Raw genomic sequence first — 15,199 nt, 5'->3', positions numbered from 1 at the left:
TCTAACCTTGAAACAGAGCAGACTAGAGCAGACTTTGAATCTTACTAAACTGCATTACTAACAGATTAAAGTCTAACACATTAATGTCTAATAATTATCTGACTGATTTACTAATATCTAACAACCAGTTCCACGCTTTGCCTAGTTGGTAATCTAGCCTTGCTGAAAAGAAGACCTGGATTTCTCATGGCCATGGCTTGCTGGTGTGAGAACTCTCCGGACCAGCAGGCGGCAGTAATGAAATCTGTACAAACAAACGAATAAGAAGATTCTAGCACAGGAATCAGAAAACCAAGTTAGTTGCAAATTTCTCGGTAGAATTGTGTTCGCGTTAATTGATTTACTAAAAATAAGATACATTTTCCCTAAATATGTCCAAAAGACATCGTCTAGATTTGGGTGATGACTACCCCTCCAGTAAGAAGAGGTCTGACGGGTAGGTTAAGCTCCATGGTTAAAACGTCAGCTTTAACCGGCTAGCTAGGTATGAGATACTAAGTGTTAGCCGATGCTAGTTAATGTGGCTAACAACCATTATGCATGGACCGAAACATGATAAGATTAGCTGCTAACGTTAACGTGTTGGCGCCGGTCTTAGTTAGCCGCTGCTTGTTGACGGCATCTGAATGTTGCTCTGATACAGGCGTGTTAAATGTATTTCGTCTAGTAACTTACTGTTAAGTTCGCATAAGTAGCTGCTGGAAATGGCTCAAGCTAACAAACGAAGCATCACCTCGACCGCCAAGGCACGTGTGTGTGTATGTGAGGCTAACCTCAACTTAGCCAGTTGCTAACAGCCTTAGCTACCTGGCGTAACTGGACTCAAGCTGGCTAGCATTAGGTGCAAAGTTGTAGCCTGTAATTTGGTTTGTTAAACAACAATCTAGCTATACTGTATTCAAAACTTCGTCAGAAGCTACTGAGATTTCAGCAGTCTGATTTGTTCATATCAAGTGACTAGCTATCTTTTAAACGTTAGCTACTGTCCTACTATTATTATAAAATTACTCCCTTGGTTTCCCCGTTGAGCTACACTGGGAGAACAATATCACTAACAAAACAGGAATTGTTATGCTAAAAATCGGTGAATTTGTAAGATACTCACGTGAATTGCATGCAAGAAACATATTGTATTCCCCCAGGAAGGGATTTTTATTAGTATTAGCCACTGATTTAGAGGACTGTTTACAGTAAGATAAACCTGATTCACTGTTCTCGTGAAAACATTGTTTTAAAATATCGTGAGACACGAACATTTTGAATGTATTCATTATTTGATTGCAGAAGCAGATTTTTGGGGGGCATTTTTGCTTGCAAAATTACTTTAACTGTAATCAATTACTATTAATTAGCTACTGATTAATTTTTTTGTCACGTAATCAATCAGTCAACTAATCAGTTCAGCTCTAAATCTATTATCACAAAGGTTATAATGTAAAGTTTTATGTGAAACTGTTTATGGTCATTTTGGAGGTTTTGGTGCTGTTGAATTTTATTGCATTAGGCAGCATAAACTCTAGTAATACCTGTCCTTTGCTGTTTGACAGTTGTATAGGCAGGAAATCACCAAACAGCCTAATTATGATTATTATTATTTTTTTTTACAATGGAAATGTTCATAATGATAAACCACCCTGATGTTGACAGGAGAGACCGGGACCGTGACAGAGACCGTGAGGACCGCTCCAGGGACAGGGACCGAGATAGGGATCGGGACAGGGAGAGAGACCGGGACCGTGACATAAAGCCCTCTATTGGCACGGCAGCCGCGGCAGGCCTACCACCACTCAAGCAAATGGTGGTGCAGCAGCAGATCAATCCATTCACCAACCTACCACACACACCACGTTACTATGAGATCCTGAAGAAGAGGTTACAGCTTCCCGTGTGGGAGTACAAGGAACGCTTCACCGATATCCTCACGCGTAATCAGAGCTTTGTCCTTGTCGGAGAAACTGGCTCTGGGAAGACAACACAGGTCTGAAATGCAATAAATTAAACTGTCTCTTATGCTCTGTACACACAGAGCTCAAGAAGTGCTTGCTGAAAGCTTTTGGATATCATAACATCCAGGATGATGGCACAGTGTTGGTGTATGTTCAAAAAATGTTGAGGGATTTGATCCTGTCCTTAAATAATTTTATCTGAATTTGTTGTAACCTTGGCTTCCCACTCCAGATCCCACAGTGGTGTGTGGACATGGTGAGAAGCTTGCCTGGACCTAAGCGGGCAGTGGCCTGTACTCAGCCTAGGAGAGTGGCAGCCATGAGCGTGGCTCAAAGAGTGGCAGATGAAATGGATGTCATGCTCGGACAGGAAGTTGGTTACTCCATCCGATTTGAGGACTGTAGCTCTGCCAAGACTATACTCAAGTGAGTAATTGGGGTCTGCTAATACGCAACACTGGCTTTCATTGAAGGCAATCGCTCTTACTTGTTTTATTCCAGAATGTTGTAATCTAACGAATCCTGTCCGTTATTTCTTAAGGTACATGACAGACGGTATGCTGCTAAGAGAGGCTATGAATGACCCACTGCTGGAGCGATACGGTGTGATCATTCTCGACGAGGCCCATGAACGAACTTTGGCTACAGACATCCTGATGGGAGTACTCAAGGAGGTGGTGCGTCAAAGACCAGATCTGAAGGTATATCTGTTTATTATGTTTTTTTTTTTGTTTTTTTTTAATGAGAGTGATGCATTATATTCTTAGGGATACGTTATGTATTGCTACAGCCAGGTGCTTCACTAAATATTTTGGTTGATGATAAAATAAATCCACTCTCCACTTGGTTTGAAAATACTGTAGAAAATCCCTCTTTAAGTAGTTTAATTATTGATTTAAGTTACATTGGTTTAGGGTGTTGCTCATAATAAAATTGTAAAATAAATGCTCCGTAACAACAATGAAAGGAATGGGTTTTATTCGATTGGTCATTACTCTCAATAACTTATTGGATGACAAAGTGTATTTACACCTAATAAAAGAGAATCTTCCATACGCTGATTGGCCACAACAGTAAAACCACCTGCATAATGCTGTGTAGGTCCCCCTTGTGCCACCAAAACAGCTCTGACTTGTTGAGCCATGATGACAAGTCCTCTGAAGGTGTCCTGTGGTATCTGAGGCCAAGACATTAGCAGCAGATTCTTTAAGTCACAAGGTGGGGCTTCTGTGGATTGGACTTGTTTTTATTTATTTATTTATTTTTCTTTCAAGCACATCCGCTCCGCAGCTCAATACAGAGCAAACTGCACTGTGTTTTGGGACACCTGTCCATCAGCATTAGGTTTATCAGCAGCTTGTGTGGCTGATCATTGTATTTATGACTCTGTGCACATCAGGTTCCTGATTTAAAATAAATAAAATCTACCGACATGCAGAGCTGCTGATGCTTTAAAGATAGTATCAGAGGTTTTGCATGTGTTGGCCCAAGCCATGACCAGACCAGAAATTTTAATATATTTTTCTTGCTGTTTTTGGCACTCATTGGTTTGCATTAACTTCTATGTGATGTGAAATCCACTAGCATTATCTTGAAACTTGCTTGAGATACATAAACCATCACAGTGAAATTAAGGTCTGCGTGAAGTTCTGTTAAAGTTTATATCATGGTTGTGAGCTATCACAGTTTATGCCGTTTAAATCAGTCTGCTGGGAAACTGTGTCACCATCCAGTGACCACACAACATTGTTGCAGTTTGTTAGGTTTCGAAAGTTTGGTAACAGATGTTCATACCATATACAGATAGGTGACAAATTAAAGAAAACCCTGTGTAAATGAGTGGTCTCTTCCAGGACGACAGTGGCCCCATCCACAGGGCACAAGGTACTGAATGGTTTGATGGGTATGAAAATGATGTGACTCATATGCTGTGGCCTTCACAGTCACCAGATCTCAACCCCTTTGAACACTATGGGGGATTTTGGACCGAATTCTTAGACGGCGTCTCCACCATCATCATCATCATCAGTACACTGCATGAGGGAACATCTTTGGAAGAATGTAGTTCTTCCCTTTAGTAGAGTTCAGAGACTTGTAGAGTCAATGCCAAAGTGCACTGAAGCTGTTCTGGCTGGTGTGTGGTGACCTGGCACCTTACTGAGACACTTTGTTGTGTTTTCCTTTAATTTGTCACCTCTGTAGAAATGGATGGTAAAAGTTTGTAACTGTACATCATGGTCAACAAATATGTATGTGATTTTGTAGTTTAGGGTCAAACACATGATCTTGAGATGCATGATCTTTGTTTTAAAGCGCGTGTGAGTAACATAGGCATATTTATTTATGCAGGTGATTGTCATGAGTGCCACGCTGGATGCAGGAAAGTTCCAGGTGTACTTTGACAACTGTCCTCTGCTGACTATTCCTGGGCGCACACACCCTGTAGAGATCTTCTACACCCCTGAGCCAGAGCGAGACTATCTTGAGGCAGCGATCCGCACTGTTATCCAGATTCATATGTGTGAAGAAGATGAAGGTGACTGCCTTCTCTTCCTCACTGGTCAAGAGGTAAGACTTAATGGTGTTTGCATGGCAGGAAGCCTCATTATCATCATGTCAGCCTGTTTCTTGAAGAGAAACATTAAGTGTAACTTTCTTTCAGGAAATTGATGAGGCCTGCAAACGTATCAAGCGTGAGGTAGATGACCTTGGACCTGAAGTTGGAGATATCAAAATCATTCCACTGTATTCCACGTTGCCCCCACAACAGCAGCAAAGGATCTTTGAACCTCCTCCTCCAAGGAAGCCCAATGGTGCAATAGGAAGAAAGGTACAGTTTGAATAATAAAGAATAGGAAATATAGATTTCAGCTTAATTACAAAATGACTTGTAAAGCAAATGAAACAATGTATTTTATCATCTTTTTACACCTACTGGTCAAATTTTGATAATAAATGTCTGCCTGTTGCTGCTTTTTCTTAGGTTGTGGTGTCAACAAACATTGCTGAGACTTCTCTGACAATTGATGGTGTGGTGTTTGTCATTGATCCCGGATTCGCCAAACAAAAGGTGGCCAAAGAGTGACTCACCTCACTTTAGTGTTTTGTTCTCATTTAATTCTGTCTGTAATTTGCTCTGCTGATTATCATTTAATCTGACATTTTATCCTATATCAAATTTCAAAGTTGGTTTGGATCAATCTGTAAAGGTTGTTGGTATGTTTGTTATGCTGTTTACTAGTGGTCCCTTTTTCTTTTGGTCACAGTCTAAAAACGTACATCATGGGTCAGCTTGTCTTACTTAAACATGCTGTCTGATGTGCTCCTAGGTGTACAATCCTCGTATCAGAGTCGAATCCTTGCTTGTCACAGCTATCAGTAAAGCTTCTGCCCAGCAAAGGGCGGGACGAGCTGGCAGAACGCGTCCAGGAAAATGTTTCCGCCTCTACACAGAGAAGGCATACAAAACAGAGATGCAGGCAAGTTACATAAACTTTGTCTCCTTAACCAAAATTTGACAAGAGCCTAAAAAAACCCTCTCAAACCACTCAAAATCCTGCTTGTTTAATTTCTCATTGGATCTTTTGGCAGAATTATATTTATCAGGTGTATTTAACATCATAATCATTCCTCTTCAGGATAACACATACCCCGAGATTCTTCGATCCAACTTGGGATCTGTTGTGCTACAGCTGAAAAAACTCGGTATCGATGACCTGGTGCACTTTGACTTCATGGATCCACCAGGTGAGTCGGTCTGCATTAAAGAAAGCATTCAAAGCTCTCTTGTCAGGTGAAACCCTCTGACTCTTATTTGTCCCCTCCCTCTCTCCTACCACAGCTCCTGAAACACTGATGAGGGCACTTGAACTGCTGAATTACCTTGCAGCTCTCAATGATGACGGTGACCTGACGGAGCTTGGCTCCATGATGGCAGAATTCCCCCTGGACCCCCAGCTGGCTAAGATGGTCATTGCCAGCTGCGAGTTTAACTGCTCTAATGAGATCCTTTCCATTACTGCCATGCTGTCAGGTAATGCCCAGGACTGGGCTGACGTCTTCCTTGCCATCTGTAGGCCAAGCCTCTCAGGGTTAAAAACGCTGCTACTCGCTGGTGGTATTGGCGAAAAAGTGTCCCAGTTAAAATTTAGCCTGTGTACAGAATTATGGAACACAAGTGAATAAAGAGAGGAAAGTTAACCACGCATTGTTAAAATAGAGAAGCAGATACATACCTCTAACAGGATGTGAAAGAAAACTAATATCTTCTCAAGTGTCATCTGTTTCTGAAAATCTTAGTTTAAATCAGTTAAGCAACAAACAAGTACAGAGTGTACATCTTATCCTCTGAATTGTTGTTGCACCCGGCTGAGAAAGTGCCACTATAAATGTTTTTGTCTTCTTTGAGAATGTAGTTTCAGTTGAACTTTAACCAAATCACAAGTTGCAAAAACCTTCAACATTCTTTGTATTGTTTCCCAAATGTGTGTGGCTGTCTTGCCTTCCTCACATGGTATCAGATGTATGTATAATTATATATATTGGGGCGGTTGGAGAAGAATTGTGTGTGACTTAAATTTAATGAACAAACTGGCTTCTGTCGCAGCAGGACCAGGTTTTAAAGATTTTCATTCTTCCAACAGAAATGTTTTATTGGGATTATATTACACGTCATCCTCAGTTGCTTTGGTAACTCTGGTAACTTAGGTTTAATTAATGATCGTCGTACGTCCAGTATATTTACTGAATACTGAGTGACTTCACGAGTGTTTTCTTCACCAAAGCATGTGGATAGGGCAGGCACCACTTTGTCACATTTATCATTGAAATAATGGATTGTGAACTATAACTGTTATTGTTACTTAGAGTTATCATGTGTAGCCTGGGATTATTTTAATTCTTTGTTACATTTCTGAACCTTGGAAAGTTAAACAGTGCTGGTGTCCCTAACACATTGTAGTTGTGTGAAAACTCTTGTTTTACAGACGTGGTTAAATGACCCCCTCTCTACGAACTAGTAGCCCATACAGTTGGGAATGACCATGACTGCAGCCCCCTTTGATAGAGCTTGTGGTCCTGCCCTGTCCCAGCGCAGTGTCGAGTGCCCTAGCATCATAGGCTTTGCACCATTTTTCTGTGAATGTTTGACTCATCCCAATGGGCGGCTTTGTTGGGGCCCATACCAACCTTGTTTAGTCCCACAGTGTTTTGTCCGGCCCACGGAGGCTAAGAAGGCAGCAGACGAGTCCAAGATGAGGTTTGCCCACATTGACGGAGACCACTTGACGCTGCTCAATGTCTACCATGCCTTCAAACAAAGTGAGCATCCATCTGGGTTTTCCACCATCTTCCTGTTTTTTGTTTCTTATTGTGTTGCAGCACTGACATAGCATGCAGTGGGGTTTATCAGTCTTGTCACTTAATAGCTGCAGCTGGAAGCACTGTTCCAAAATACACTACGCTGCTTCGCAGAGAAGAAAAGCATTGTAAAGTTGTTTGATAATGCTGTCATTAGAAACTTTATATGGTGCTACACACAAAAAATACTGATTAGTGCAGCTTGGAATTTGTTATGGAAATAACAAGGCCGTTTCATACCAGTTTTGAAAGTGTATAAACTGCTCACTTAAATGTTTGAATCCTTGTTATACATTTTTCCAGACCACGAATCTAACCAGTGGTGTTATGACAATTTTGTCAACTACCGTTCTCTGATGTCTGCGGACAACGTGCGGCAGCAGTTGTCCAGGATCATGGACCGCTTCAACCTGCCCCGCCGGAGCACAGAGTTCACTAGCAGAGATTACTACATCAACATCCGCCGGGCGCTCTGCACTGGCTTCTTCATGCAGGTGAACACAGGCACTAGTTCACATATCAGTAATACTGGTAACACTTGAAGTTAAGCCCCCTTGGTTTAGCATTTATAAATAGTATATAAACATTTAATATAACACATATTATAGTTGAGTGGTTGTGAGTGTTGTAACATTTTTATTGATGTACAATATCAACAATTATCACGTGTCCTTTTGTAAAACTTGCATATAGAGTTTCCAGTGCTTAGAGGAAATGGTGCCTAGTCCTTATTGTATTATGTAATGAAACTTTTAAATAACAAACAGGGTAACTCGCATTGCACTATGGATTGGCAGTGGTTTTCAAATATTCAAATAGTTATTAAATGGAAAAAAAAAAAACCCTGGATATTTCATGCATCTATGGTTTTGTCTTTAAAAACAAAGAGCCATTGCTTTCCCATTGTAAAGGTCTGTGTCAAACTTCTTTAAAAAAAAATAAATGAGAGAGAGAGGGGTGCAGTGCAAACTCTGCCTAAAGAGTCTGAGCCACTTTAACACAGTGAAGCATGACTACATACAACTACTAAGAACCTTCATTCCTTTTTGCAGGTGGCTCATTTGGAACGCACAGGTCATTATCTCACAGCTAAAGACAACCAAGTGGTCCAGCTGCACCCATCTACAGTTTTGGACCACAAGCCAGAGTGGGTGCTCTACAACGAATTTGTTCTCACCACCAAGAACTACATCCGCACTTGTACAGATATCAAGCCAGAGTGGTATGTATGCACAGACTTAAATTATTAGTAAAACAGGTTCTGATAAATCAGCATCATAGAATTTGCGTATGCCATCTCTGACAGGAATTTTCACATTCCCATCTGTTTTACAGGCTGGTGAAGATCGCGCCCCAGTACTATGAAATGGGCAACTTCCCACAATGTGAAGCTAAAAGACAGCTGGAGCGAATCATTGCCAAACTAGAGAGCAAGGAGTATTCCCAGTACTGAACAATAGCCAAGAAGTGTCCTGGAAAACAACTGCATACTTTAGTTTTAGATTTTTCTGTATTATTGTATGTTAATGTTTAATGGTTTGACATCTAGATTTTTATATTTTGTTTTCTTTTTTTTTTTCTATCAATGTTTATTCTGTAACCAAATGTAATGCCAGATGAAATATCAGCAGCAAATATTGGACCTGGCTGTGAAAATTTTCAAAAGGAATATCAGAAACGTGTCGGCCTCTAGGTGGTTGACTTTTTCCTATTGAAGAATGCTGAGTCATTAAAAAAAGATTTGTGCTTGCTTTGTTTCTTTAATAAAGGAGCTTTGACTTAATTTCTGTGTACATATCAATTAGTGAAGCCAGTTGTTGCTCAAGTATTGTAGTCCCTGTTGGGTTAAAATTTTTTGTGTTAATATTTGGTAAAGAAAGGTTTTAGGCTGTTGTATACAATGCTCCAGTACCCAGGTTTAAATAGCTACAGTAAACTGTTAAACATATTTCTTTTTCTGTCGAACAACTTAGTACATTGTTGTTGGTTTTTGTTTTATTTTTTTTATCTTAACGGGCATTTTCTTGAAGTTAATTTCCTTTTTTGTATCATCTAATAGGAAGCTCAGCTTATGAGATAATCAAAATATTGAGTGAGCTCTTCAGGAAACAATCAGGCACTTTTCATTAAAATACTTTATTTTACTACAGATCTGCATGTTGTATGTAATTAACAAGTAGAACTTTGACCCCCCATTTCAGTTAAACAATTGATTTGATTTATTTATTCATTCAAGCATGTAAAACAGTTGATATGTCAACACATGTAATTTCACACATATCCAACAATAATAATCCAATATCAATTTACTTAAACAATAAATGCCTTTTACCACTAACTTAGTTTGCAGCTTTAAGGACATTTTTGTGTGTTCATATACAGCCCCTGTTGACAATTCTTTTACCAAATCTGGAAAAAAAAAAAGTTGATGTTGAAAAGTACAACAGAAGTTAAATCATTGTAGGGTTTTGTAGTAAATGTAATCACGAAATGCTACATTGTACAACATTATATACTGTATGTGCTTTTTTTAAAAAGTCAGACTACATCTGTGTGAAAGATGTTGACTGTAGCGATGAACCCACAGAGAATCATCACTCCACAGTTAGCCTCAGCTGTAAGAAGCGCTTCAGATCAGATCATGCCTCTTAGTTTTAAGGCTTGTTTTAATTTTATTGTTACTGCTCCTGTCTCCATTGTTCTCACATGCAGTGAGCAGCAGTTTTCACCATTCCACAGTTAGTGGAAAGTGAATGTTAGATTTTTATTTGCTATGTGATCAGAAACAAATGAATTCTTACTCCATATCTGCTTCATGTGTAAATAGGAAACTGTTAAAGTACTGTGTACTGCTAACAAGCTTGCTATAACACTTTTATAAATTGACACTGTGATTTCTTTTACAGCTTGTCTCTGCAGCCCAGTATTCGTGAGCATGTCCACTGATATTCCCTGGAAGTCCCTGCGACCAATTACTGGACCTCAGAGTCTTTTAGTCGCCTTTTGGTTGCAATGAAGAAAACATTTAAGGCAGAGATGTATCTTCACAAGCGGTGTTCGATCGTCGTCTGAAACAGAAAAGATATTTTTGTTTTATAACATTTAACATTCATTGTGAATGTTTGGATGTGCAGTGAGGATTATGAAATAAGGAAAAGTACCTCGTCTGTTCCACATCTTCAATAGTCTCTGGAAGATGCATGTTTTGTGTCTCAGGAAGAAAAGAAGCTGTCAGGCCTGCAGCAAAAGCAAGCAGGGAGAAAATGGTACTCGGTAGAGGGAGCCACACTTCCTCAAGGAGAGAGATCAGTGGGGATACAGACACTCCGATACGGGCCATGAACGAACTATAACCCAATCCATTTTGTCTGTGTAATAGAAAAATAAAGCACACAGACTACAGAGAAAACAATTTTGTACCAATCAGAGAGGTGTCATGATACAGCTGTAACCCCCTTAAACACTAACTGTTGTACACAGACCCCATTCTGGGGGTTAGTCACTAAGGTTTTTCAAATGTCTCACTAAATTCGCTTCTTGGAAAAAGTTTCTGGATATACACTGGTGTCGGAAAGTCGGAAATGCTTTACTCCATCAATTAACGCCTATAATGCAGTTTTTTTTTTTTTTTTTTTAAATACATTTCCAATTTTTTTTAAAAACATACTTTTACATTGTCATGAGTTATTGAGTGCACATTGATGGGCAGAAATTTAATTTATTCAAAAATAAATCTACAACATGCAAAAATGGAAGGAGACTGAATAGTTGCTGAAGCTACTGAAGATCATGTTTGTAAATGTGCAAATCCAGTATAAGCTCTATATACTTTACTGACCTCATCACTGTGGGGTAGAGCTCTGCTGTATACAGATAAACGATTGTAAAAGCTGCCTCTGCAAACATCTTGCCCAAAGCTCCTACAGCTGTCCGGCACGACCTCATTTCTGAAAAGAAGTTGTCAAAGAGAATTCTACCTTGCAGTATATTTAATGCTACTGCGTGCAGAATTTGAAAATTAATGACTATGGCATCCTCCACTGGCTTCTTTTGCTCATTTACAGATAATTGATAATGCCAATGTATATTATTTTAATTCCAGTTTTTATGCTTTTGTCATGTGTTATTGTTGCAATAGTGAGAGCATTGACACCATAACCTTGCTGTTTCAAAAAGACGCACACCTAAAGTGATCATTTTACCTTGAGGGATAAACATGTTGCAGAAAACACACAGTCCAGTCAGAACAATTGCTGCAGTCTGACTCAACCTTCGACCTATTCTGACCAAGAAGAAAACGACTAATAATTTTGCTGGCATTTCAATGGCGGCGTAGAGGAACTGTGTGAGATAAATGTTCACACCAAATCCAGCGATATTCAAGCTGATCCCGTAATAAGTACAGGCTACTCCAAACCTATGAACAGAAAGAGAGCAACATGTTAAGGTTACACATTTGCTCCAGAGATCACTAGTTTGTTATGGAGGACAGGTCTGTGTAACAGGATGCTTCAAACAGTCAAACATTAAACTGTTCTGAATCTGTGTGCAAGGTAGCGGGGTGTAGCCATAATACTTCTGCAAGTACATTCACTTTGCACGGTGAAATGGAACCAACTATGGGAAGTGATTACATCATATGATTATAGCTTGTGTTGTGATGTATCAGCTCAGCCTCTTATTTTTTATTTCAAAGCACATTGGAGTTTATTAACATAGCTACTTATCACAAGTGCATAGAAAAGCTGTACCAGCTGTCGTTAAGTGGTTGAACAAAACAGTCAAGGTTTAGAGACATCTTGGGTGTTTGAAGGTAAAAGCAAAGCTGCATGTATACAGCACAGTACCACACAACGCCAGTAAGTAGAGCAAGTCTCCTCATCCCTGGTGTCTTCACAAGGTCCACACAAGAATATTTTTTGTTTTCATTTTCAACAAGTATTACTTTGGACAAATTCTGAAGAGTAAATAAGAGACTTTGGTCAGAGAATGGAATGGTGCTGCGTATCAGTACCAGACTAGAAATTAACATGATGTGTCATACCTCAGGCTTTATGTCAACCATGAACTGCTCTCTGCTGTTGACTTTTGCACACTTACTCAAGTAAAAATGAGCACTGTTGACTTTCCCATTGCTTATAAGCCACCTGGCAGACTCAGGGAGCCACCTGTGACAGAATGTTGATTTGATAAAAGACAGCTTTTTAGTGATTTTTTTCATATAAACTCATGAGTCACACATCTGCCTCATCAACGCTGCTCAGAATTATAGCAAGTATCATTATTAAACCATGTGAAATAGTTTTATACTGTATTTTGACACACAACTACACATGGCTTGCCGCTGTTAGGGAATTCTGTAAACATGATTTGGCAGGAAAGTGCTTGTTATGGCTGAAAGTAATTAGTACTTTTTCCTTACCACCAAGAGATCATTGCTAGAAACAGTGGGGTGGTTACAGCAGCAGTCAGGTGCCTCCAGTCGTTCAGAAAATAGGCCACAAGAGGCAGCAGAATAAGAAAAACAGTCCAGTCCAAGCTCAATAAAATGCCCACTACAGTTCGATGCTTGATGTCCACCCATTCAATACCTGAGATGAGCAATGACAATAAATCAAATGTATTAAAATAGGCATGAGCATAAAGTATAATTATGGTAGACTACATTTTAGCAGGTAAAACAAGCCATACCTTTTATTATTAATATTTATTGAGGTGAAAACACAAAATAGATTTTAAACAAAAAGCTTAATGTGGTGTTCAGTATTGTCTTTCGTAGTTGGCAGTATGTTGTGGAAAGAAAATGATTTGTTGGTTAGAATTTTGTTAGCGCAGTCCTCCAAATGCGCTTGTTTTTTCTACTGCACTTTGTTAAACATTAAAAGATTTAACAGCTAGCCAGCAAGTTAAATTGTTATAAATGTACAAGTCAAAAGCAGCAAGCATCTAATGACATTTACTGAACACGTGTAATGTTTCTGTAAGAAACACAGCCTTGTTTTGTTTTGCTGTTGTTTGTCATATTAATGGAGATGGAGCATTTTAGGACAGTCACCTTTTGCTAAAAGTCCACTTGAACATCAGCTAACAGAATTACTAGCTTTGACCATTAATTATTACACTTGAAATGTTTTATTTGTCATCAAAGAGGGAAAACCATAATATGTCTGACCTTTATATTATAAAAATCTTGAATGAATATGACATATTTGTTTTTCCTAGTATTTCATTTGCTTGTTTTATTTCCTATGAATTTGACTTTTAAAATTTACTTAAAGAGAGAGACATAGAGAGATTATGACATGAAACTCACAAAGGGCAAAGCTGATTATCATTATTCCAGAAATTCCAAGTCCAGTAAAGAACCTCATGACAACAAACATGGTTAAATTATATGAGAAAGCACTTGCAAATCCAAAGAGGGTGGTTGTCACATAGGACACCAGAAGTGCTCTTTTCCTGCCAAACCTGGAAGACAAATGATTAACATCCTGGTTTATCACACTGCTAATCAAATACAATAGCTGATACAGTGTTTAGAAGTAGTTATGGCAACATTTGTTTTGATAAATATGCAACTATTTCTGATTTTGTTATGCACAAGACAACTTTTGGACTACGTACAGGTGTTGTTAGTAAACTGTACCAATGGTAAAGTGGGCATCTGAGAACAGGTGAAATTACATCACAACACAGAGGCAAATGAAAATTTGAACTATATTAACAATTATACTGAATCAAACATCTTTTGTTTTAAAACCTGCTCTAACAAAGCAGTGTAATGTAACCACCCAGATGGTGAAACGGGTCTACTCTGAAAGCCTGAATACCTGTCGCTAAGATAACCAGACACTGCTGCTCCAAGCATGACCCCCATGAAGAAGATAGTGGCCATGGCTCTGTTCAGTCTTCTCTTATCACAAACCAGATCCCACTATGGAGGAAACACAGAGACAATAATGTGAGAATGAAGTGGATAATCTGGGTATTAGTCTAATGCTTTGCAAATGGACAGAAACCTCACCTCTGTGGCTAGAGTCGACTTGAATGTTGTGTCATCGTACACCCATCCATTCTGGCACGGCACTGTAGTGATTTCAGTCATGTTGGAGGAGTTGAGCAGCAGATGATACTGAGGGTCTGCAAACATCCGACAGGAGTTTGGAGTTCCATCCTCTTGGATTGGAATACTAACAACAAGCCTCTCTGCCTGAGATAAATTCCTAAAAAAATCTCCATCATTCAGAGAGCTGATGTCACAGTGGTGAGAGGGAATAGCCGCGATGAAATTATTCAGCAGAAAGTGAAATGGCAAAGTCATTCGAGAAATTATCAACAAGATGATCATCCTGACCTGGAATCTCCCAAAGCCATTTACCTCTGCCAGCACATTCTCAAACTTCATTTTCAAAAACAAATTATGCAGCACTTCTAGTCTTAACAGAAGCTCAGAGAATCATAGGAAATATCACTCACAACACAAGAGCCGCCAGCCTTTTGCATCGTGTTAAATGCTGCTGGTTAATGGTTAGCTGTGAGAAAGTGTGAATATAAAATAGATAAAACAAAGTTAGACTTCACTCAAATGTAGCCTAGAAAAATACTGGCAAGTACAATATTCTTAAAAGTAAATGATTTGCAGTACTGTGAAATATCAAAAAACAGGCTAGGTCTTTGTCCCTATGTGTAACAATACTCCAAAACAAGTCAGTTTAACACAGATTTGATGAACTAGTTGATGAATTATCATAAAACATTCTGAATTCCCAGTGAATTGGTTGTTTTTATTATAACTTTAATAATTTATTTAATCTTTTTTTTTCAGGTTTATTTACAGTGTTAAATATTATAGCAGGATTTTCCAATTGCATCACAGGATGTCACTGTCTCACTGT

The 15,199-nt window shown here is 39.1% G+C and overlaps 2 protein-coding genes across 2 annotated transcripts; one reads left to right on the top strand and one right to left on the bottom strand.

Moving 5' to 3' along the window:
• Nucleotides 1-214: 214 nt before the first annotated feature.
• On the top strand, nt 215-9,087 carry LOC109961327 (pre-mRNA-splicing factor ATP-dependent RNA helicase DHX15). Its single transcript, XM_020602034.1, has 14 exons — nt 215-436; nt 1,648-1,978; nt 2,179-2,372; nt 2,488-2,647; nt 4,296-4,514; nt 4,609-4,776; nt 4,930-5,016; nt 5,276-5,425; nt 5,585-5,693; nt 5,788-5,979; nt 7,143-7,265; nt 7,608-7,798; nt 8,357-8,526; nt 8,640-9,087. The coding sequence occupies exons 1-14, from the start codon at nt 372-374 to the stop codon at nt 8,755-8,757; spliced, it is 2,277 nt and encodes a 758-aa protein (XP_020457690.1). The 5' UTR covers nt 215-371; the 3' UTR covers nt 8,758-9,087.
• LOC109961330 (solute carrier family 22 member 7-like) lies at nt 8,873-14,709 on the bottom strand. Its single transcript, XM_020602039.1, has 9 exons — nt 14,329-14,709; nt 14,135-14,238; nt 13,618-13,772; nt 12,727-12,895; nt 12,349-12,472; nt 12,152-12,261; nt 11,507-11,721; nt 11,143-11,251; nt 8,873-10,672 (listed from the first exon to the last, which is right to left on the bottom strand). Exons 1-9 carry the CDS (start codon nt 14,707-14,709, stop codon nt 10,414-10,416), a joined length of 1,626 nt encoding a protein of 541 aa, XP_020457695.1. The 3' UTR covers nt 8,873-10,413.
• Between the last annotated feature and the right edge of the window lie 490 nt (nt 14,710-15,199).

Source organism: Monopterus albus, unplaced genomic scaffold, assembly GCF_001952655.1.
Source record: "Monopterus albus unplaced genomic scaffold, M_albus_1.0 scaffold54.1, whole genome shotgun sequence".
NCBI classification, from domain to species: domain Eukaryota; kingdom Metazoa; phylum Chordata; class Actinopteri; order Synbranchiformes; family Synbranchidae; genus Monopterus; species Monopterus albus.
This window is presented reverse-complemented; position numbering and strand designations above follow the sequence as displayed.